General features: G+C 61.6%; 1 protein-coding gene across 5 annotated transcripts; it reads right to left on the minus strand.

The window, feature by feature from the left end:
* Nucleotides 1-441: 441 nt before the first annotated feature.
* Nucleotides 442-20,241, minus strand: SEMA4A (semaphorin 4A). 5 transcript variants are annotated; one of them, XM_013049008.2, is made up of 15 exons: nt 20,222-20,241; nt 13,570-13,737; nt 11,841-12,001; nt 10,875-10,937; nt 10,518-10,616; nt 10,180-10,285; nt 9,377-9,493; nt 9,016-9,140; nt 8,691-8,863; nt 7,541-7,691; nt 4,210-4,390; nt 2,718-2,836; nt 2,473-2,630; nt 2,109-2,209; nt 442-1,750 (listed from the first exon to the last, which is right to left on the minus strand). In XM_013049008.2, the coding sequence occupies exons 2-15, from the start codon at nt 13,706-13,708 to the stop codon at nt 1,158-1,160; spliced, it is 2,286 nt and encodes a 761-aa protein (XP_012904462.1). In that variant the 5' UTR covers nt 13,709-13,737; nt 20,222-20,241; the 3' UTR covers nt 442-1,157. The 5 variants fall into 5 exon arrangements, with proteins under 5 accessions (XP_012904462.1, XP_012904463.1, XP_012904461.1 ...); XM_013049009.2 differs by lacking the exon at nt 20,222-20,241 and adding an exon at nt 19,060-19,129; XM_013049007.2 differs by lacking the exon at nt 20,222-20,241 and adding an exon at nt 17,948-17,969.
* Between the last annotated feature and the right edge of the window lie 1,921 nt (nt 20,242-22,162).

Genomic DNA, 22,162 nt, shown 5'->3' on the forward strand with positions numbered 1-22,162 from the left:
GGGAACACCCAGCGCAGGGGAGGGGAGGAGCCGTAGAGTGCGGGCAGTGCCGGGGTCTTGGTGAGAGGAGCCCCCGGGGGGAGCCCCACACAGGGCTGTTGTGGGACTGGGGAAGGGGATGCCCCGGCTGGGGGTGGCCATAGGGTCTCTCCCTATATTCAGTCCGCCAAGAGTGGACACTGACCGCGGACATGGGCAACGGGATTGGGGACAGCGGGGACAGCAGCTGCCCAGACAGGGAATGGCGTGCGTGGGCGGCGGATGAGGAAAGGGCTGCAGGGTTGGTTCTGGGTGCGGCCGGCGCGGCAGAAGAGGCGGTTTGCCCGTGGACAGCGCTGGCCCCACGGACCGCGCTGCGCCCGCTGAGGCCCTCCGCGGCCGCCCCCTCCATCCCGCCGTCCTCCGCGGCCGCCTTCTGCTCCCAGAAAACAGCGCAAGTCGTGAGCTTTGTCTTTTTAATAAAAAATAAACTGTCTGTGACAAGCGGTCGTCTGGATCCCCAAATAAAGGAAAGGGGAGAGGAGAAGGCTCGGGAGGTCAGCCAGAGTGGAGGAGGGAACGAGGCTCAGACCACCCCGTCCTTCCAGCCACGGCAGGGGCCACAATCTGCCCCGGCTGAAACCAGAAGGAAGCTGGTCAGACCTCCAGAAGGACATCCCAGGAGCCAGCAGCGCGGCCGGTAAGGGAGCGGGAGGGGCAGCTCCGGGCAGGGACCCGGAACAGCAGAGACTTGGTGTCCATGGTGGCGGCGGCAGCAGCCCCCCGTGGGGTCTCTGGGCAGCGGGCAGCGGCCTGCTGTGTCGTTCGTACCTCCGTGTTTGTTACTATGGGGGCCTGAACAGTCCCAGGTCGCAGGGGCTCCTGGAGCAGCATGTTTCTGGAAGGTCTTGGAATGGCCGGAGATGAAGGATGGGCTACAGGTCTCGTCTGGTCCGGGCCTGGGACGACCCGGTGGAGAGCCCAGTGCGTGGCGGAGGGAGAGCCCACGGGGGTCAGGCCGCTGTGTCCGGCCCGCTGAGGACCACCGGCGGCACAACAGGAAGGCGGTGTTTTGTGCTCCTGCCTGTCCTGGGGCTACACTGCCCCAGGTCCCCCAGGCAGCCCCGCTGGGCATCCCGCCCTACCCTGCCCTACATGGCTGCAGCCCTGCCCAGAGCCTACGCCACCTCTGTGCCCGGGGGGTGGTTGTCAGCGTCCACATCGCTGGCAGAGGTCCTGCATCCCTTGGGAGGCTGGAGGTGCGGCTCCCGACTCAGGGGGGCCTTCTCCCCTGGAGGCAGGGTCCCACAGCCCTGCACCTTGCCCCGGGCTCGGAGCGCCCCCAGCGGGGAGGCAAGGAGGAGGAGGAGGGCCCCTGAAAGCACCAAGGCCAGGAGCACAGTGACTGTGAGGAAGTGGGGCCAGTAGGACCGCTGGGCAGCCAGGGCGGCACCAGCCCCAACCCTGGTCAGTGGGGCATCCACACGCTCCCGGGGGATGCCTGCCAGCTCGGGGTCCAGGGCCAGGGGCTGGTCCTGGCTGTGCACCCAGTAGGAGACCACGGGGTGAGAGAAGCTGTTCTCTGTGGCCCAGCACTGGTACAGGCCTCCTACCCCGCCCTGCAGCAGCAGCACCAGGGAGCCGTTGTAGACCGCGGAAGACGCTTCTGGGATCTCGGCCGCACCGTGAGTCCAGCGGTACGAGGCCAAGGCCGAGAGGTGGGGGCAGGGGAGCTCCAGGATGGAGTTGGGCGCAGCCTGGACTTCTTTAACTGGAGATGAAGGAAGCGGATACGGCTAAGCGCAGGGGAGCAGGAGGGCAGGAAAGCTCTACCGACATCTGGACCCTGACCCCCCCTCTCCACCTTCCAGTCCGGCCCCCACACTCAAAGCTGAGCCCTCGTCTGTCTCCAGTCTGGACCCCAGACTAACCTTGGTTCATCTGACTCCCACTCTGACACCACAACCGACTTCAGCCCCAGTCCGGAATCCCCGCTTGGAATTCCCATCCGCCCGCCCGAAGCCAGGCCTGAAATCCCTGCCGGGTCGGGTGTTGGGCTCGCAAGCTGGCGGGTCCTGGGGGAACAGCCACCTGAGCTTCCCCCCACCCTCCCCCCGTTCCACACTCACTGATTTGGGGGCGACCCTGGGGCTGGCGGCTCCTGCCCATGGGGCCAGTGGCGCAAGCCCACCCTGGGTTCCCTTGCTCCGTGTCCTGTCTCCAGGACCCCCTGCGAAGGCAGAGAGCAGACCTCAGGCCTTGAAACAGACGGACGCGGGAAGACGACGGAGGGCGAGAGGGCGGTGGGGGTCAGCACAGAGAAGACGCAGGCAAACCCAGGCGGCGGGGGCAGCTCCAAGACCCCTCGCTTCAGCCCACCCCAGGAGGAGCCTCGGCCCCAGGAGGGAGACCCCGGGTGGGACCGTGCCCCACACGCTGGGAAAGAAGGTCCCCGTGGGCCAGCCTCCACTGCCGTCCGGGACCGGCACTCACGGGATGGGGCTGGGCACCAGGCGGCAGGTTCTGGACTCGGGGTCCCAGGCACAGTGGGGGTCCCGGGCCAGGACACAGTCCACGCAGCTCTCATAGATGCTGCAGTTGGCTCGGGGAATCCTCCAGATGCCCCCTGAGAAGCCTGCAAACACTGCGCCCTGGAAAAGAGAGGGACAGTGACCTCTGCACCCCCAGTAAGGACCCAGCCCCCCCCAGCCCCGCCTCGTCAGAAGGGCCCTTGCCACCTGCTCAGGGGCCAGCAGCAGGTTGCGGACAGGTTCCGGATCGAGGAACAGCTGGATCTCCTCCACCAGATGAGCACCGCTGTCCCCACTCACCACAGCCTTGTGGAAGGCCCCTGTGGCTGTGGAGAGACAGACGGTGCAGACTGTCACCTCCTCCACGGGCCCTCGTGCATGGCCTCTGACTCCAGACTCCTCCAAAGAGAACCCAGCACAGCCCATCAGGCTGCTCCCTCCCATGCCGTGGGGCTGACGGGAACTCTGTTAGCAATGGCTTGGAACCCCTTGCCCCTCTGTCTTTCCCTTGCAAGAACCCAACCCACACCCCCATGGACTTGGGGCCAAAGACAGCCACATGCTTCTGCAGAAAGCCCAGCAGCCTCCACCCTCAGCTCCCCTGAGTGTCCCTCCTCCACGGGCCTCAGTGAGGTCACGCTGACCGCGTCGTTAGAAATCGCACCCCCCCGGCTGTGGCTGGGGGTCCTCCCTCCCTCCAAATCAATTTCTAATCTCAAAACACACGAGGTCCGTGGCTCATGTGCTACACACGTTGTCTGTCTCTATGCGTCCCACAGGCACCGAGCTTTCGTCGGTCCTGCTCTCTGCTGGAACCCAACAGGCGCTGAGCGGAGACAGTGGCTGCGATCAGCGCACCGGTAGCTTTCTTCCACGGAAGCTCAAGGTCATCTACCCCCACCAGGCCTTCAACACACAGGCCTGGCAATCTCGCACGTCCCCCTGCTGACTCTCTCTCCTTCCTTCACACTGACTTGTGAATGTAGCCCTTTCTCCTCACACCTCCCCGCTTCTCCACCCCTGGTCCCCAGCCCCAGACCCCATGTCCTCCTCCTGTACGGAACACCAAACCCTGCCTGCGACAGCCACCTCTGCTCCCTGCCGGACACCCGCCCCCAGCCTGACCTTCTTCTACTTCCCCACCCTGTCCCAGCATGGGGGCTGCCCCCCACCTGCGTCCTGGACTCCAGCTTCCTCCTGGCTCTGCGTCACCTGCCAGTCACCCCTGACCTGCCTGCTCACTTCCTCACCGGTTGCCTCTCTCCTGCAGCCTGAGGACCTTTCCATCTTAAAAAAAAAGAAGCCTGCTGGCAGGAGCCCCCTCCTTCCTCCAGTCTCCTCTCCCCGCTTCTCTTCACGGCCAACTTCCTGAAGGACTGTCCCCCACGCTGGCTACTCCCAGCCACCCGCCACCGGCTCACTTCTTCACGGCTCTAATGGGGCTTCGGGAGACAAACAGCTCCTGGTCCAGCCATCAAAGCCCTCTGTGCTCTGTGTCCATTACCCCCTCCAGACTCAAAGCTCAGACAGGGTGGACACTGGGCTGTCGGGTGGCCCCACCGTATCCTAGAGCCCAGAGGGACACCAGACACATAGCAGGTGTCTGCATTTGCATAATGAGAGCGGGAGTGCACGGAGTCCGCAGCCTGAGTCACAGTCCCCACCTGGTGGCCGCGGGACATCGGGAGACTTTACTCACTGGTGCCCAGGTACAGGACCAGATGGCTGTGCCCGTCGGCACCCTGGGCTGTCTCCACCGCAAGCCTCGTGTACTCCACACCAGACTTCACCAGCAGGGGTGTCCCCACCACCTGCTCGTCCATCAGGAAATGGTCCTTCATGAAGGTCAAGGCTTTGTCGGAGGAGGGGCCCACGGAGCACTAAAAGGGGAAGGAGGAGCCTCAGGTCAGTGCTCTCTGCCCTGCAAGCTCACTGTCGCCTTCCCGCACCCCCACTGGTCCCTCTCTCAAGGCAGTCCTCATCTCAGGACCCTGGGGCTGCTGAATTCCAGGCCCCGCACACAGCACAGCGTGTCACCGGCTCACGGTGCCCCACTCCGTCAGCTGCTGCTGTGCAGATGTCTCTTCCCCTCCACACGCTTCCATTTCCTCATCTGTGATGTGAGGTAAGAACATCTGTGTTTCACTCTGATGCCAGAAGGAGCACATGCACCTACTCTCACTTCCTCCCCCTACCCCGGAAATGGGGGGACGGGGCAGGGCGAGAGCAAAGGCAGACGCAGGGTGAAAGCTGAAGTCAAACCATCAAAGATGGTAAAAGACTGAGCAGGAAAAAAAGGAAAGAATGTTCTTAAGCCAGCCCCGGGGTAGCCAAAAGGGTCTGACTTACAAGGCAGACTCTCTAAAGGTCACGAATGGCAGCAGCCACCTTTGGAAGTGGGGGGTGAGGGTGGGGGGTGCCGTGTCAGGAGGGCAAGCTGAGGTCCCACACATGGGGGGTGGGGGGGCTGGCCCTGCAGGCCTCGGGCCCAGGACTGGAGGCTCCTTCTCTGGAGACCAGAAAGCAGAGAGTCTCTGGACACGGGCAGCAGGCACACGTAGAAAGCAGGGGGAGAAGGCGGGGAGACCAGTGCATGTGGGGGCATGGTCCCCCGGCCCCCCAGGGCCGGCAGCCAGGCCGTCTCCCTCCAAGCACAAGGCTGGAAGAGGGCCCCAGAAAACTGGCTGCAGGTCAGAGGTAAGACCTGTTGATACTGACTCAGAGGACCCCTGAGAATACTGCCTGACCAGGCCACCTTCCGTGGGGCATCAGGGAGCCCCCGCTGGCAGTCATGTCCATGGAAGAGGCTTCTGGAGAGCTTCACGGGCCCTTCTCACGAGAACAGAGAACCCGGGGCCATCAGACCCGTGAGTTAAATCATGAACACAAAGGGAACCAAAACTAACTGATGGAAAAAAAAAAAGAAAACGAAAAGCTAAATGACCTAGAGGAAACAGACCCTCTCCCAGCAAAGAACTACCGAAGCGGTCTTATGCCCCCGTGGAGCTCTAATTGGACGGAGTCTCTAGGCCCAGCCTCCAACAAGACGCAGGAGCAACGGCAACTCTGCCACAGAGACCCGGAAGCTCCAAGATCTAGACTGAGAAAAATTCCACAGGACAAGCAAATGGCAAGAGAAAAGAAGACGGTGGAACGTACAGATTAAAAGAGCCTTAAAAGAACAACAAATCCAAGGGGCACCCAGCGGGCTCCATCGGAATGCATGCTGCTCTCCATCCCACGGGGTGAGTTCTAGCCTCACGCGGGTGTACAGATTACTTCAATAAGTAAACTTAAAAAAAAAAAAAAAGAGGGGCACCTGGGTGGCTCAGTGGGTGAAGCCTCTGCCTTCAGCTCAGGTCATGATCTCAGGGTCCTGGGATCAAGCCCCGCATCGGGCTCTCTGCTCAGCGGGAGCCTGCTTCCCTTCCTCTCTCTCTGCCTGCCTCTCTGCCTACTTGGGATCTCTCTCTGTCAAATAAATAAATAAAGTCTTAAAAAAAAAGAAAGAAAGAAAAAAACCCCAGCTAATCCAAGGTTACATATCTTACTTAGATTTTGATTCAAATAAACTATTTTGGGGCACGTGGGAGACTCAAATGGGTAAGCGTCTGCCTTCAGCTCAGATCAGGATCCCAGTGTCCTGGGATCAAGTCCCCAGTCAGGCTCCCTGCTCAACAAGGTGTGAGCCCCTGTTCATGTATTTTCTCTCTCTCACTCACTCCATCAAATAAATCAATCAATCAAATCCTTAAAAACAAAAGAAAAAAATTAAAAAAAAAAAAAAAAAAAAGAGGAAGCCATGGGATGTCAACCACGAGGACTTCACGGAGAAATACAAAGGAAATGCCCAGAAGACAAGAAGGGAAATTCTAGGATGGCGGCAGTGTGTGTGTGGGGGGGGGGGGGCAGGTCTGGGCTGCAGCTCATGGGAACCACCTCCAGGAAGGCAAACCCGTTAGAATGCCTAAAGCATCTGTCTTCAGAAGAGATACAGATCACTGAGGAAGGGTCTGGGGTAGAATGAATGATAAGAGCTTAGAAAACAAAGCAGCGAAAAGACAAAAAGAAAAAGAAAAGAAAAGAAAAAGCAAATTAAGAAAGTAAAAGAAGAAAAAAGAAAGAAAAAGAAGAGAGATAGTTACACACCCCCGGGAAATTTTGAAATTATGCAAAAAGGAAACGTAATCAGGGTCTGCTTCCTGACTCAGCTGTGCATGAGTCCTGATCTAAATACTGATCTAACCAAAATTACTATAAAACTCTGTTGGGAGATGACAGCTGGGTGCACTGGTGTGCTGGTAAAACAGTTCGGGGGTGCGGGGTCACGCTGCCCTAATTCCCGCGGGTCTCAGGCCACCGGCGTCATGTCAGCACACATGAGCTTGGAAACAGATGCCCCCAAACGATTCTTGCTGGCTGCTGCAGGCCAGCTCCAGTGCCTACGTGCCTGGGTAGGGGTGAGGGGCACAGGGATATCGTCACCACCCAGAATGGGGATTCGATACATCCTACTGAAACTCAAACATCAAGAAGGAGCAATAACAGTATGTTAGAGATTTGGAGATAAATACAAAAGGTATCAGCTCAGCTAAAAGAGGTTGTCCCTCTACAGGGGGAAAAGTGTAGGACGCTGCATAGGGCTGTTTTTGGTAACAGACCACGTAGATCTGTAAGATTCTGTAAATGCTGTCGGTATTTACAGAACTCAACTCTGATCAAAACACAGAAGTTAAATAAGAAAGGCAGAATCAGATGCCCAGGCAGTTCTTGGCACAGCCAGGGTTCCCTTGATTCCTCCATGATACACCTGGGTACTTGGGGTGCACTTAGCGGCGGGGGGACTTCTCTGTGTGTAGGATGCACGGACAACTGTGGAATGTGGGCCACAGGAGCAGGTGTGTACCTGAGCAGACAGGACTGGGTAACATTTATCAGACACTGATCGTGCCACAATGGGTACTTCCATATGCAGGACATGTGTGTATCAGTAGAGCGGAGGACTGCTGGGTGTGGGGGGTGGTACTCACGCTGCCTGGCCGGGGACTGATCTCGGGGACCCCATAAGTAGTCCAGCGTGATGTCTCTTTGTTCAACTCCTTGTACTTCCCCTCAAAGACACGCTTGATGTCCTTGAGAGCGAAGGCACAGACAGCAGAGCTCCTGGTCCCACCGATCTGCCTGGGGACAGCCAGAGCAGACACAGTCATCTCCTCTGCTCTACCAGCTCCAGGCCTGGCCCACCCCTGTGAGAAAGCCCTGAAAGGCAGGAGTGTGGAGCGCCCAGCTGGCCTACTGCTGTTTACTGCCCCTCCCCCACCACCCCCATGATAGGGGCCAGGAGAGCCCCTCACTCTGGCTCATTTTAGGATTATCCTTAAGGATAATTAGCTGGGGCTCAGGTCTTGGGGCAGCTCCTTCCTGTCTTGCCCAGGCTGGGCTGTACCCATTGGAGGGGCCATGGAACCTGCCCCTGATGATGAAGCCCTGATCCTTTGGGCCTCCTGGATTCCTGGTCCTGGGACAACCAACCAGAGCCTGACTATGAGACTATTTTTATTCCTTCAGCCCTGGTCTGTGAAGACAGGTTTCTCTTGTTCCCTTTAGCCAGATTGTGGCACACCCCACATTCTCAGTTCTGGATGCCACTGATACCAGGCCCTGCTGACAGCAGATACCTTTGGTACCTGACATACGGTCATCAGACACCTAAACACTGTGGGGCCAGATCACAGCAAATCGATGAACTTTTCCCAGCCTCCAAGCAATGACTATTCTTATCTTAGTGACGCTGATGGTGTTTCCCTCTTTGCTCTGGACATTGGGAAGCTCAGAGCTAAATTTGTAACCAGCATCCCAACACTGCACCAGCGACAGCCATCTGTGATGTGCTGACCCTGTCCCTGCCTTCTCGTTCTCCTTTTACTCCCATTTCATCGGTTTGACCTTATCTGGTGTCAACGTTCCCCTTCCATAAGCCTCCTATCCTTCTTGGAAGGGGGCAGGTTATAAACCAGAAAGAATCTCTCTGGGCCTAATTTTCCCACCTCCACGAAGGTCATGAGTCAGATTCCTGGGACGTGGTGACGGGTCCATGCCTTCCTAGGTGAAGTGCATGCAGGGGCCGCTCTGGGCCCCACGACACGCGTGCCGCCCCTGCGTCCCCACCGCTCTGCTCACCACTGAGAGCTGAAGGTCGCGTAGACGAGAGGCTCGGCGGAGGCGGCGGCGGGCAGCAGGACAGCGTGGCGGATGACGTTGAAGGGCAGCTGCCCCGGCTGGGAGCACAGCAGCTGGGCCTTCAGGAAGGTGGTCCACTTCTTCTGCAGCAGCTTGTCCCCGCCCACGTCGTTCTAGGGCCGCGGGGGCGGAGTCAGGGCCGCCTCGCCCCCGTCGCCCCGCCCCCGTCCCGCTCCCATTGGGCCGTGAGAGCTAGGCCCCGCCTCCGCCGCGTCCCCAGTGGCTCCCCCGACGGCCGGCCCCGCCCCCCGCCCGGGCCGCAGACCTTGCAGACTCTGGCCACCCGCGACGTGTGGAGCTTCTCGAAGAACTCGAACTCGCTGGCCGTCTCCTCGAAGAAGAAGTACACGAAGTGCGTGGAAGGGATGGCGGCCACGAAGGAGGCGTCCGCTGCGGGGCGGGGCGGGGAGGCTTAGGATTGGGAGCCCCCCACCCCCCCACCCCGGGCCGGTTGTGCCGCCCGATGGGACGCCCCACGGCTGGCGGGAGGTGGCGCTGGGGGCGGGAACTGCATTGCACCCCCCCCCCTAACACAGAGGACCGCGGGGTTCGGGAACCGCGGCTTTCGGGCCTGGTCTCTGCGCTCAGAGCAAGGCCAGACCTGGGCTGGGGGCTCGGGTCCTTACGCTGCAACCAACGAAGAAAATTGTCGGTCTTGAGGACGGGCTGGGGTCCCAGCGTGCGGATCAGGATGGGCTCGCTGCCCAGGAAGTTGTTCATGGTGCCAGAATAGAGCATCCCATCTAGGGGAGAGGGCAGGAGGCATCCTCGATGGAGGGTGCAGCTTCCTGGGGCGCCCACAGCCCAGCCCAGCTGGTAGACCCCACTGAGCACCCTTGTTAGGGACTCCTGCGGCAGGAAGAGCCTCCCTCCTCGTCCTTCGGCAGGCTGGCCTTGTCCGGCCCTTCCCTGGCTGCTCCCTCGCATGCCCAGCTGAACCCCCTGCCAGAAAGGATCCCTCTTTCCTCCCCAGAGGTGGCGGTGCTTTCTGCTTCCACGCCTTGGTCCCACTCTTCTCCTCCTGGAACATCTTCCCTGTGTGTCTACCCCAATTTCCGAGGTCCCACTCAAAAGCCAAAGGCCACCTCCTCCAGGAAGCCAGGGTGGGGAGTCCGTTGTGGTTTGTGGATGGGAGGGTGCAGACAGTGATGTCGCTATAATCTATGGACAAGTGGCTGAGCCTCAGGCCTCTTCTCTGCCAAGATCCCTCCCAGGCGCCCCCACCTGTGTGAACGAACCTCTCTCCACCTCTCCCCCCACCTCCTTTGTGGTTGGGGAGCTGGTGGTTGGGGTGCTGAGTGCCCCTCCAATCTAGTGCTCTGAGGCTCCCGGCTTCCCCTCCCTCTGTCCCCGGCCTTTCAGGAAACTGTCAGCTTCCATATTCCACAGAACGACCCGGGAAAGTCCCTGCCGGGAACCTGATGCTCACCTGTCAAGACAGCCGTGTGCTTATGGGCAGGGTCAAAAGGGCTCTGGCCTTTCCCCTCCACAACCTTGTCCTCGGAGATGGGCAACAGGTAGGAATCTCGGAGTTCCTAAAGGGGGGGAGAGGCTGGGGGCCAGAACGCCAGAGTCTCATGTCTGGGAAATGGGGGGCGTGAGGAAGGGAGAGGGATGTGGAGGGGAACTGGGGCCAAGAAGCTCACGAGGGTCCCGCATCCAGAAGAGCAGGGTTTTCCAGAGCTAGAGAGGGTGGGGAGGGGCGGGGGCAGGGTGTAGGTGTGAGTAGGGATGCTCGGGTCTGGGCGCTGGTGCCCCGTAACTCACAATGAAGGTACAAGCAGGGCTGAAGGCAAAGGTGCCGCAGGTGTACAGGTGGGTGGCGTTGAAAGAGACCAAGACGCGGATAAAGTTGAAGCACTGTGTCTGGGGAGACAGAGAATCCGGGTGTCTGGCCACTTGCCCCACACGCTTGGGCCACGGGCTGCCCCCCCACTTCCTGGTGGGGAGAGGGCCCAGAATTGCTGGGGGGGGATGTCCCTGGACATCTTCACAGAACGTGATTCAGGCGATCGCCTAGGAAAGAAGCCTCCTCCACTGCCGGCCCAACCAGGTGCCATCCAGTGATGGTCTGGGGACTGGGGGTTCCCCACCCAGTGTCCCTACACCCCTACCTCCACTCACCTCATTGCTCTTCTTCTTAAAGGCGCATTCACTCTTTTTCCGGTCACTGGCCGGCCAGGGGATCTGCAGCGGTAGGGGTCGGGAGGGAGAGGGCAGTGAGGTCTTCTGCTCGAGCTTTGACCTGCTGTCCTCTCCTCGGGTCTGCTTTAAAGCCACCAGCATGCACAATGGTCAGTGCACACTGATGAGCTATAATAACACCAGCCCTTGACCCTGGCTATTGCCCGAAGGATACCGGTGTTCAGGAGGGTGCGGCTCTACGGGAGAACCCAGCCTGTGGAATGAGACCCGAGTTTGAATCCAGGCTCAGCCACCCCCTGGGTGAGGGGTCCTAGGCCATTGCACAGGCTTCCGGAGGGCACAACGAGTGTCATATGGAAAGTACCCAGTACCCAGCGGGCTAGGCAGAGCGGCAGTCGACAAACCACACGTTTCCTGGGGAACTTGTTTAAAATGTCAGTTCCTGGCTCACACCTCAGAGAATCTGCATTTTCAGCCAGTATCCCGTATGCACAGGTGGCCCAGAGACCACACCCTGAGAGACACAGCGAGGGAGATGAGGGACCCTCGGCCCCATCCCTCCTCCCTCCCCCCTGTCCTCCTCACAGTGTCCCCAGTGTCCCTATGATTTGACACGGAAGCTTCGGGGATTTCTGCCAGCAGGTGGACATCGTACTGTTGATCTAACTCCAGTCCACGCTTCCTTCAGTGTCAATGATTTCCGTATCATCCATTTTAGCAATTAATGTTATTCCTCCAGGATGCATGGTACCAGCAAGCAGTGAGGCCACCATGGTGTTTCTTATCTGCTCTGCAGACCAGATACCTGCGTCGGGAATGACTGATCGCCGCGGGTTAGAGTGGACAGCGCTTGCGCAGTGAGTTGTGTGTGGGCAGTCCAGGCCCCCGGCAGCTGCCCGCCCCCCCACGCACCCGGCCCGCACCCTTCATCCCCGGCCTCCTCACCATGTTCTTCAGCTTGGGCATCCCTGGGTCCTGGATATCCAAGGCCAGAATGGCCTCTCGAGCCCCCACATAGAGAGTGCCTCCGTCATCGCTCAGGAGCAGGGTGTCGAAATCCTGGAGGCCCTTCTGGTGGAAGAGGCTGAGTGCCCTGTGTCCCTCCCCTGTTGGGAAGTGATGAGAAGGGGTGAGTGATGAGGGAGGGCTGGGCAGGCAGATGATTCCTGAGGTCACGGTGGGGGGTGGTGAGGAGAAGGGTTGGCAGAGTGTGCTCCCCTGGCCTTGGAAGCTGGACCCGCTCTCCATCAGCGGCTCCCCTTCCCCCCCCTGCCCGTAGCATAGGAGGTCTGTGTTGAGCCCATAGGAGAGACAAGAGGCTGCCAGAGACAGGCTAATGACAACCTGGGACTGGGGGAAGGTGGCCTGCACCCAAGAGATAGACAAAGGGACGGGAAATCGAGCAAGGCACATGGACATTGTTCCAGGCCTGGGGGGCGCTGGGGGCAGGGGAAGGATGCCCTGATCCTCCCCAGGGAGGAGCAGGGGGAGCAGAAGGCAGAGGGACAGACAAGAAGATACTGTGAGCCACATGGGACGGTGTGTCGGGGTAGCTGTGGGCTGTAGGGTCACACTTGCCGACCCCCCTTCCTCTCCTCTAGCAGGAAGCTTCAGCCACTAGAATCACAGCCAGAGGCTGAGCGGAGGGGACCATCGGTCTTCAGAGGCCCCTGTTGGCATGGCTGGATGTCTCCGGGGTGGGGGAGGCGAGCTGGTTCCAGGAAGGACACGCCAGCAACAGGGACAAGCTCCTCCATCCCCTCACGGGCGCATTGGCACCTTGGCCCTCGGTGGAGGACCATCTCGCTAAGACTTACTTCTGGAAGCTCTGACAATCTCAGGACCAAAAGGAGAGGCTAGCAAGGTGCTGGAGGCCTCCCCCAGAGCTCACAGAACCGAACCCCCTTCGCACAGCTCGTTGCTGACATGCCTCCCCACTCGAGCCTGCGAGCCCCCTGAGCACGGACGAGTGTTGCCTCCTTTGGTAACCCTAGCACCCACACCTCCTGCAGGACCATGTCCTTCCCGGACCTCTCCCTGGAAGTAGGAGAAACATGGGCCCCTACAGCCTCAGCAAGAAACCAGCCGACAGGCGTGCCTGGCGGGGCTCAGTAGGTTAAGCATCTGCCTTCAGCTCAGGTCATGGTCTCAGGGGTGTGGGCGCTCTGCTCAGCGGGGCGCCTGCTTCCCCCTCCCCCTCTGTCTGCCTCTCTGCCTGCTTGTGATCTCTCTCTGTGTGTAAAATAAATAAAATCTGAAGAAGGAAAGAAAGAAACCAGCCGGTAGCGTCCCAGGGTTTGGACCCCAGCAGGCCACCCTGATTCTCTTATTCCTGGGGCCCATGGCACCGGACACGACACGGTCCGGCACGGTCCATGTGGTTGTCATGTGCCTGCCATGTCCTGGGCCGCCGGGTCCACGGATAACCTCCTAGCACGGGCCTTGGTTTGGGGTGTGTGTGAGAGCCGTTAGGGTCTGCAGTGCCCAGCTTGAGGAAGCCACCACCTCTGAGAAGCGCCCCGGTCCCTCCTGTCCCTCAGTCTTTCGCCACACGGTTTCTTCACTCCTTCCTCAGTGTCTGGCGCTGCGAGACCACAATCTCCAACCCCCGGCCCCGGCCCTTGCGTCCCCCTCTCCCTCGGTCTCTGTCCTCCTCTGGCCCTCAGACCCTTACCTGCGCGGTAGGTGATCCTGGGCATGGGCTCCTGCCCTCCGCCCCCTGCAGTCAGCGGGAGCGGCACCGCCAGGAGCAGCTGGGAGAGGAGAAGGCCCAGGAGGCTCCAGGGGTCCCGGCCTGGGGCTGGGAGGGCCATGCTCAGCGGGAGGCTGTCACCAGATGGCTCTGGGGAAACAGGCGTCGGGTACTCTCAGCGTGAGCCCTCCTCACCACATCCCCCCCCCGGGGACCAATGGGAGAGCCCCAGGCAGCAGAAGTGGGGGTGGGGGTGGGGGTGCCGGGGAGGGGACAGCTTCCTTTGCAGGGTGCCCGCAGAGTCTCACTTCCATCACCCGCAGGCGCCTGCCCGCTGCCTCGCACTGCCCTCCGGGTCCGAGTCCCGCCGTCAGGCCGTCGCCCTGACCTCCGGCCACCCCGGGCCCTGGCCCCGCTCTGTCTTTGCTCTCCTCACTCTCAGGAAGTCCCTCTTGCTGTCTCCTCTTTTCCTTCCCTTCCCCAGAGTCCAGACCCCAAAGCCCTTCCTGGCCCCCGGAAGGGGAGGTTCTGGAGAGCAGATTCCCCCACTTAACGCAGAGGTGAGCCGGCCGGCCTCTCCCCGCACTTTCAGACCAGCGCGCACCCTGGGGCTGTGCCTTGTCCGCTGGCCTCGGACGACCCGGGCAGGCCTGCTCCGACCGCTCCCCTCGGCTCAGCCAGGCGCCGGCCTGCGGCTGTTTGCTGCCCAGACCTACCTGGCCCCCTCCCTGCAGGGCGGCGATGAGGAGCCCAGCAGCCTCCCGGCGCTGCCCGAGCGTCCGCAGCTGACCCTCTCCCTGGAGTCTGTCTCCCCGGGTCGCTGCATCTGTGTCCCCAGGATGGTCTACCCCCAGCCACCTGCCCCTTCCTGCATACCCTTGAGCTAGCCACAGCGCAGAAACCCCGGTGGCCGGACTCTGGGGTGGAGGGGGTCCCCAGGCCCCGGAGGCAGGGGACAGAGGCCTTAGCCCGGCTGGGCCGGGAGCGCGGCCCTCCGGGTGTCCATAGTGCCAGAGCCAGCCCTGGGAGTTCTGGAAAACCAGAATTTCCACCTCTCGAGTCCTGACAGATCCCTGGCTTGGGCTTGGGCGGAAGTGGGGGGGTGTGGCAGTCAAAGAAAGGAGACTCGCCTCTGTCTCCCCTCCTCTCTCCCTGTCCGTCCAGAAAGCTGAAAAGGCCAGAAGGTTTCTGGGTCACGTCAGCCACCCCTCTACCCTCTGTCATGCCACATCCCGTCTGACCAGACCAGGAATGACTACTCTTGCTCGAGCCCTCGCAGCTGGGAGCCATGACCCGGGCTTCGCTGTTCCTCTTTCGGCTTGCCCACAAGATGAGGTCTCCTCCTGGCTGGGGGCCTGGACGGGCCTGCAGCTGGCTGACCCCCAGACCCCCATTTCCAGCTGAGCCTCCGGCTCTTACCCGCAGCTGTGCCGACCCAGTCCCTCTGCAGCCCGGTCTCCGTCCCCTTCGGGGCAGCACAGGCTGGGTGGCCCAGAGCATGTCCCGTCTGCGGTCACACCTCTGGGACACACTGCTGGGGCACCCCAACCCCCCCCCCCATAGCTCACCTGCCCCTGGAGGCCCCCGGGGGAGCCTCATAACGCAGAGTTAATGACACATCTCGCACTGAGGGCTCACAGCCTATGAAGTGGGGAGTTTCCGGCCTGCTCAGCCGGAGGCTGGCTGGCTGCTGGGTTAAGAGCATGGCCATCCCTGGGCTGACCTGACTCCAACCGCGACCCAACTCCTTCTCAGATGCCCATTCCTCGGGCGGGGAGTCCTTCCTGTCCTGCCAGCCCTCTGGCCACGACGCAGCCCAGGTCACTCCCTAGAATTTCCTCTTGGGCACCCCAGCACTCTTTCCTCATCCCCTCCGCTCTCATTTCTCTTCCGTTCTCCTCGGGGCTGGTCTCAGCAAGACCCCTCCAGACAACCGTCACAGGGGTTGGTGGCCAGGTCCTTGGGAGAAGCCGGGGAAGGGGCGGCAAGCCGCTAGAGAAAGTCTTTCAGATTCCCAGAACCCTGGAAAAGTCCCACCTGGACCCCACCTTCTGCGCCTCCCCACCTCCCAGCCCAGATTGGGACCTGCCCTGGCCCTGGGCCTCTCTGCTCCAGCAGATTTGGCTTATCTGGGTCACAGGGAGGAGTTCTGGTGGGGGGAGGTAGGTGGGGGAGGCGGGGGAAGGAGCTCCAGCCCACGCTCTCAGCCCAACGCCCTGCTCCTGCCTCTGGAAGTGTTTGATTCAACAGCTGGGTTTAGCTCCTCCTTCCCCAGGGACCCAGGGATTTTCCTTCTGGCCCGGGGCATCTTCCCCAGCGCCTCCAGCCAACACGAATAGTTTGAGACGGAGCTCTGGTCTGCCAAGAACTTCTGCAGCTGGCTACCATGGTAGTCCCATTTCCCAGGTGAGGCGAGTGAGGCTCAGGGAGGCTCCCCAGGGAGAAGCCAAGTTAGAGTCAGATCTGAAATCCTAGGCCACCCGGTGGCTGGGGAGCACTTACTCCCGCTGTCCTCCCTCAGCTCGGAGCCACTTGGGCGGGGACGACAGCTGGGAGGGTGTGTGCTGCTGGCTCGGGCTCTCCTGGCTGAGAGCACGTCTCTCAGGGGACTCCCAGTGCAAGAGGGAACGGAAACCTTGGCAGGCAGGAGCCCCACACCCAGGAGGGCCATCAAGGTCGCAGAAAGACCCAGACCGGAGGAAGGGCACTGCACCCCGCCCCGCCCCTGCCTCTCCTGCATGGGAGGCCCTGGAGTCAGACTCCGCAGTCCACACCGCCGCCCGCTGTAGCTGGGGAGCCCGCCGCCGGCTGGGGTCAGGGGCACGTGACCTGGGCAGCCGCAGGAGCCCGCATTCTGAAGGGCCCCCGTGCGCCGGGTCTGTGGCTCTCCAGCGGCCTCCTGAAGGCGGCTGATGGTTTCTGATGGGGACCCCCTCACATCTCCCTCTGCACCAGGCGGGCAGACAACGTAGCAAGTCCTGCCCACAGCCTCCAGCCCCCTGCTGGCAGGGCCCCACCTCCCTCCTGCCTGTCCCAATGAAGAAACCAGGGCCCAGCAGGGGAGGTCTTGGGAGGGTTGTGCAGGTGGGGGGTGGCAAGAAGGGGTCAGGGGTTCGGGGACAAGGTCTGAGGGGCCGTGATGTTGCATAGCCCCAATGTGGCGGTCCTCCGGCTCCTCTCTCCCCAGCCTGGGCACCCCCCAGTAGCAGCAATGCCGAGTTCAGCCATGTCCCCCACCCCAGGGTCCACCTCCTCTGGGGGCTCCTCCCCCACGGCCGCTCGGTCACATCAAACAGCAGACCCTTTCTGCCAAGCTTTCTGGCCCAGGGTGGAGATCTAGCTGTGGGGGTTAGAGGTGGGAGGGGAGATGGAGGTGTCATTCTGCACCCCACCCTGTGCTCACCCCCTGCACCCCTACCTTGTGCTCACCTCTGCACCCCTACTCCATGCTCCCTCCCCCTACACCCCTACCCTGTGTTCATCCCCTTGGACCCCTATCCTGTACTCACCTTCCCTGGACCCCTACCCCATGTTCACCTCCCCGGCATCCTTACCCCATGGTCATCCCTCGTACCCCTACCTTCTGTTCACCCCCTGCACCTCTACCCCATACTCACCCCTGTATACGCCTACCCTGTGCTCACCCCCCGCACCCCTACCCTGTGCTCACCCCCCTGCACCCCTACCCTGTGCTCACCTGCTCCTACCCTATGCTCACCCCCCCGCACCCCTACCCTGTGCTCACGCTTTGCACTCCTACCCCATGTTCGCCCTCCTCCCCTCCCCATCCTGTGCTCACCAGAGAACTCTGGGGCACTTTGTCTCCTCAGTGCCCCGGGGCACATGGATACCTCACTGAGAGGGGCTCCAGGAGTGGGGAGAAAGACTTTGCCAATGACCCAGCAGATCCCACGCCCCCTAGCCCCTCTCCCTTCCAGCCTCAGGGGCAGCCCCAGAAGAGCCCAGTCGTGGGGAACACCAGCCTCCTGGCTCCCCTTCCTGCACCCCACCTGCCCTGCCCCTGTTGCTCTCTTTTTATGATCACAGCCAAGTCAAGTCAACTTATGCGGAGCAGCCTACTGTGTGTCAGGCACTAGGGATGCTCCCGGCTTCCACTCGCCCAGCCTCCCCGCCTCTTCCCGCCCACACTGTCTCTCAGCCTTCCTGCCACCCGCCCAGCCCGACCTCCCTAAGCCTTTCGCCGGGGCCTCCTAGGCTTCCTCCTCCAATCTGACTGTGCTGGAAGGCTGAGCAGAGTAGCACACACAATGGCCCGACCCCTCCGTCTGCCCCCTCCTCAGGGCAGAGGCAGCATCAGACAATGGCCCGCCCCCTCCCTTCAGTTCTCCCGCTTCCTTACCTGGAGCTCCGGGATGCAGCGTGCTTCCCTCCCCCCAACGCTGGGCAGTTCCTGTCTCCCAGTGCCTCGGTCCCTGCCACGCCCCCGCCCCCCATCCTCAACCCCATCCCGCCTCACTGGTCCTCAGTCACCATGGCGACCGCATCTCTAAGTGGGAGGGACTAGAATCTCCCCATATTCCTCCTCCTCCTACTCGTGTCCCCCTGCGCCCCACCTTCTGCGGCTCACGGATCCACATGTGTGGGGGAGGCGGGGATCCAGCTGTGGGGGGTAGGCAGGAGGGAACACTAGCCCCTGGGGGGCCTTGCTCAGCTCTTTCTCCCCCATCCAGCAGGCATCACCTCACAGATGTCCCCCAGCTGGGTTCAGGGGTCATATGGTGCTAAATTCTTTCCTGGGGTCCGTTTCTCTGGGTTTCGCTCTTCCCTGGGAACTGCGTCTATGTAGGAGGGGTCCCAGCCAGCTGCCAGCCGGCCTGACCCCATGCAGACTGAGATTGCCAAGGAGGAGGCAAGTGAACCCACAGATGTCCGGGCAGATTAACTGAGAGGCTGGGTCTCAGAAGCCCTCTTCTGTTCTTAGTACCCCGAGTCCCCCGGGAAGGGGTCCACCACCACGCTCAGGCGGGTGCCACGGCCTTCTTTGGCTAGCCCCCTGAGACCTGTCAGGGGGAGAAGGGCGCTGCTATAAGAGGGCGGATAGCAGACTCCTGCAGAAGGGGCTTTCTAAGGTCTAGACCAGACGCAGATAAAACAGAGACAAGCCTGCGCTGGAGTCTCACCCCTCTGAAGGGAGGAGCAGGGTTCCGGCTGGGAGCTTTGAACCTGGGCCTGTGTCCTCTCCTGGCCCCGGAACTGAGCACCCCGGACCCCTCCCTGCTCTCCCGTCCCCCCCGGACCTCAGCTTCCTCACTGGTAACAGGAGCAGTTGACAACGCTCCTTCCAGGCTGGCCTCTCCGGGCCTAGGGGAGGACTGTAAAGCAGGGACCAGGGGGCCAGGGAGCCGGAGCCCTGGGTCCCAGGCTGGGCTGCCTCAGACTGGCTGTGCGACCCTGGGCAGCCTGCTTGCTCTCTCTGATTCACAGAGGTAAGATAATGGCTTTCCAGCCTACCTGGGAGCAGTTTGGCCCATTTCTAGACTTCATAGTGTTTCTAAGAAGAAGGAAGTGAGTGTGCTGCTGCCAGCCCCAGACCGGGCTTTCAGAGACCGAGTCTGATTCCCACTCGGGTCTGGGCTCGGGTGGCCAGTGAGCATTTCCGTCTGGGGAGGGGCCGCTTGGGCAGGGCTTGTGCTGAAAGCAGCAATGGACTCGGAGCCAAGCTCCATCACTGACCCCCACGGTCCCTTTCCCCCTGCTGGCGGCCCCTTGGCCTTGGGGCCTCAGAGAGTGCCCGCTTGTCCAGGCTCTTCTGCCCCTGGATGGGGGCGCATGGGAGCGGGGGGGAGGCGTGACTGGAAATCAAGGTGGCAGGGTCGGAGGCAGCTGAGCTCGTGGCGCAAGAGGAAGGAAGAGGTCAGGACTTCCCGCCTGCGAGTGTCCCTGGGTCTTCCCCCCACCTCCTTCCCCTCTAGGGGAACTGGGTGCCATTCCTGGAACAGAAGCGTAAGGACCACATTTCTGAACTACTCCAAGGAAGCACAGTGGAGGGAGGCTGCCAGCTTCCCCTGCCTTACTTCACCCCTACGCAGGTGGGCTTCGGGGAGCCTCTCCTGGCCTTGAATCAGAACTCCAGGAAGGAGCCAGGCTGTCCCGGTGACGCGGTGGGGATGTAGTCTCGGGCTGTGGTTGGAACTGTGCTGGACACCCAGTGCCCTGTGTCCTCTCTTCCAGGCCGAGAAGGAGGGAGAAGCTCTCTGCAGCCTAATCCCCATCTCTCCTGCTAATGTATGCACCATTCCATTTCCTCTGGCTTGCCTAGCCTCAGTTTCCCCACCTGTGGGAAGATGGGGGTGCCAGGGTCCCACATCTTTAGTTGCAGGAGGGACAAGTGGCTGATGGAGTTTATCCCAGGAGGGTCCCAGGAAAGTGAGATGGGGGAGGGGAGGGTGAGGAGACACAGGGCTGCTTCTCCCCCAGGCTCTGCCCCTCAAGACCCCCGGAGCTGCCCTACCCCCAGCCTGAGGCCGGAGGACCCCCTGGAAGGACCCCCTATGTTATTCACTGAAGTTGGCACAGATACTTGGTGCCCAGAGTCCTAGGAAACTGGCATCCCACCTTCCCATGCCCTCCCCCGGGGACCACGGTCCCCCTGCCCCACCACTTTCAGCCTTACCCCCAGCCCAGCAGTGGAGACCCTAACCCCGGCGTCCAAGACTTCCAGCAGAGTCTGTATGGGGCAGGGGCGGAGCAGAGGCGGGCATGGCAGGGGGAGGGGGTGGGGGCCCTGCCAGCCCCCTCCGGTGCCCCAGTTCCCAGGCAGCTCTTAAAGGGACCAAGACAAATTAGCTAGGGACAGCGTCAGGGGGCGGCAGTGGAGGTGGGTGGTGAGAAGATTAGATTTGCAGGGGGGAGGGCAGGAGGGCCAGACTGGGGGCCTGGGGGCCTGACGTCCCCTCTCTTGCTCCTGAAGCCCTCAGACTCATCAGTTGAACCTTTCCCTCGTGCGTGGGACCCCCATGTTGGCCACCGGCTACGGATCCTGGCTCCCATTCCCCTTGGCCCCTGCCCACTTCCTCCCCTCCCCCATGTTCGGGCCGCCTCGGTCTCCGGCCAGAGCTGCCAGCTGGCACTGACTGGTACTAAGCACGGAGAACCAGCTCAAGGATTGTGAGGGCCTGCAGCCTGGCCCCAGAGGGGGAGGGGAGGACAGCCCCCCCCCCCCGCCCCCGCAGGGTCACCGCAGGGGCCGGGGCCAGGGAACACCTTCCCCTCCGATCCCTCTCCAGCCGTGCTCCTGGGCGGCAGGATAAGGGCCTGGTGGCGCTGGGGCTGCAGGGAGGCAGGGTCCGGCTCAGCCCCTCCCAGTGCCGGCCTGCGAGCTGGTGAGGGCGGGGGGCACGGAAAAGGCAGAGAGGCCCGAGCGGGTTACTTGTGGCCACAGAGGGGCCCGGGCAGCTGAGGGCAACAGGCAGATGAGGGGAAGACAAAGATATGAAGGCGGAAAGACCTCAGCCAGGGAGCCCACAGGAACGTGGGCTCTCCTCTCCCGGGCTCAAACCCGCGGGCTCCCCAGTGCCCACAGTGCCAACGTGAAGTCCCCGTGGAGTCCCGGCGGGTTCCGGAAGGCTGGACTCCAGACCTCCCGGACCCAGCGTTTCCTCGAGTTTCAGTTTCCACCTGCAGTGGGCCTTCCTCTCATGTCCACCAGATAGAGTGTCTCTCTCTGTTTTTTAAGATTTTATTTATTTATTTGAGAGAGAGCACAAGGCGTGGGAGAGAAGCAGAGGGAGAGGGAGAAGCAGGCTCCCCGCTGAGCAGGGAACCCGATGCGGGGCTCGATCCCAGAACCCCGAGGTCACGACCCGAGTTGAAGGCAGAGGCTTACTGACTGAGCCCCCAGGTGCCCCCAGAACAACTTCTTGAGTAATCTCTATGCCCAACGCGGCGCCTGAACTCACAACCCGAGATCCACACGCTCCACGGGCTGAGTCGGCCGGGCGCCCCCGACAGAATTCTTGTCCTTCTCTGCCTGCCCCCAAAGAACCCCTTCCTTCAGAAAGTCCCGGGTCCTCCCACAGTGCTGAGTCGCCACAGCATCTTCTGGGAGCCAGGAGCCCCGGACCCCACCAGCAGCTGGATGACTTCGGCCCAGCCTCTCTCCGCACTGGCTCCCGGGTGCTTTGCTTCAAGTGGGAAGGTGACCTCTGCCCCGCAGCCAGGAGCGGCAGGTCCCTGCGAATGTGCTCGCCCCGAGGGATTCCCCTCCCGCGCCTGCCGACGCTGGCAGAGTGCCCGCTGTGTGATTGGGCACCGCGCTGGGCGCTGGAGTCATCGCCTGAATGAGACAGACCCCAACACCTGTCCTTGGCGCATGCGTCCCGGGATGGAGGACAGAAGATGAACAAACATGCGAATGCAGTATGACCGCCGCCGTCGTGGGGACGAATAAAGGGGGGAGGCTGGGAAGTGTTAGGGCTCAGGAAGGAAACTTCTTCGGGGAAAGCTGTCCTTGACGGTGACGTTTGAACAGGGACTGGAGAGAGTGAAGGAACGAGCCCCAGAATATTCGATGGGAAAAGTGTTCCAGGCGAGAGGGGGGCCCCTGAAGTCGGGG

This window comes from Mustela putorius, unplaced genomic scaffold, assembly GCF_011764305.1.
Source record: "Mustela putorius furo isolate JIRA1106 unplaced genomic scaffold, ASM1176430v1.1 tig00000997_pilon_pilon_pilon, whole genome shotgun sequence".
NCBI lineage: Eukaryota > Metazoa > Chordata > Mammalia > Carnivora > Mustelidae > Mustela > Mustela putorius.

Bases quoted from the DNA above. Each gene is read 5' to 3' on its own strand.
- SEMA4A (XM_013049008.2), bottom strand. From the start codon at position 13,708: ATGGCCCTCCCAGCCCCAGGCCGGGACCCCTGGAGCCTCCTGGGCCTT. The intron at 9,494-10,179 runs GTGAGCATCAGG...CCTCTCCCCTAG, and splicing joins GCACACGGCTGTCTTGACAG to ATGGGATGCTCTATTCTGGC. The intron at 8,864-9,015 runs GTCTGCGGCCCG...CCGCGGCCCTAG, and splicing joins GGGTGGCCAGAGTCTGCAAG to AACGACGTGGGCGGGGACAA.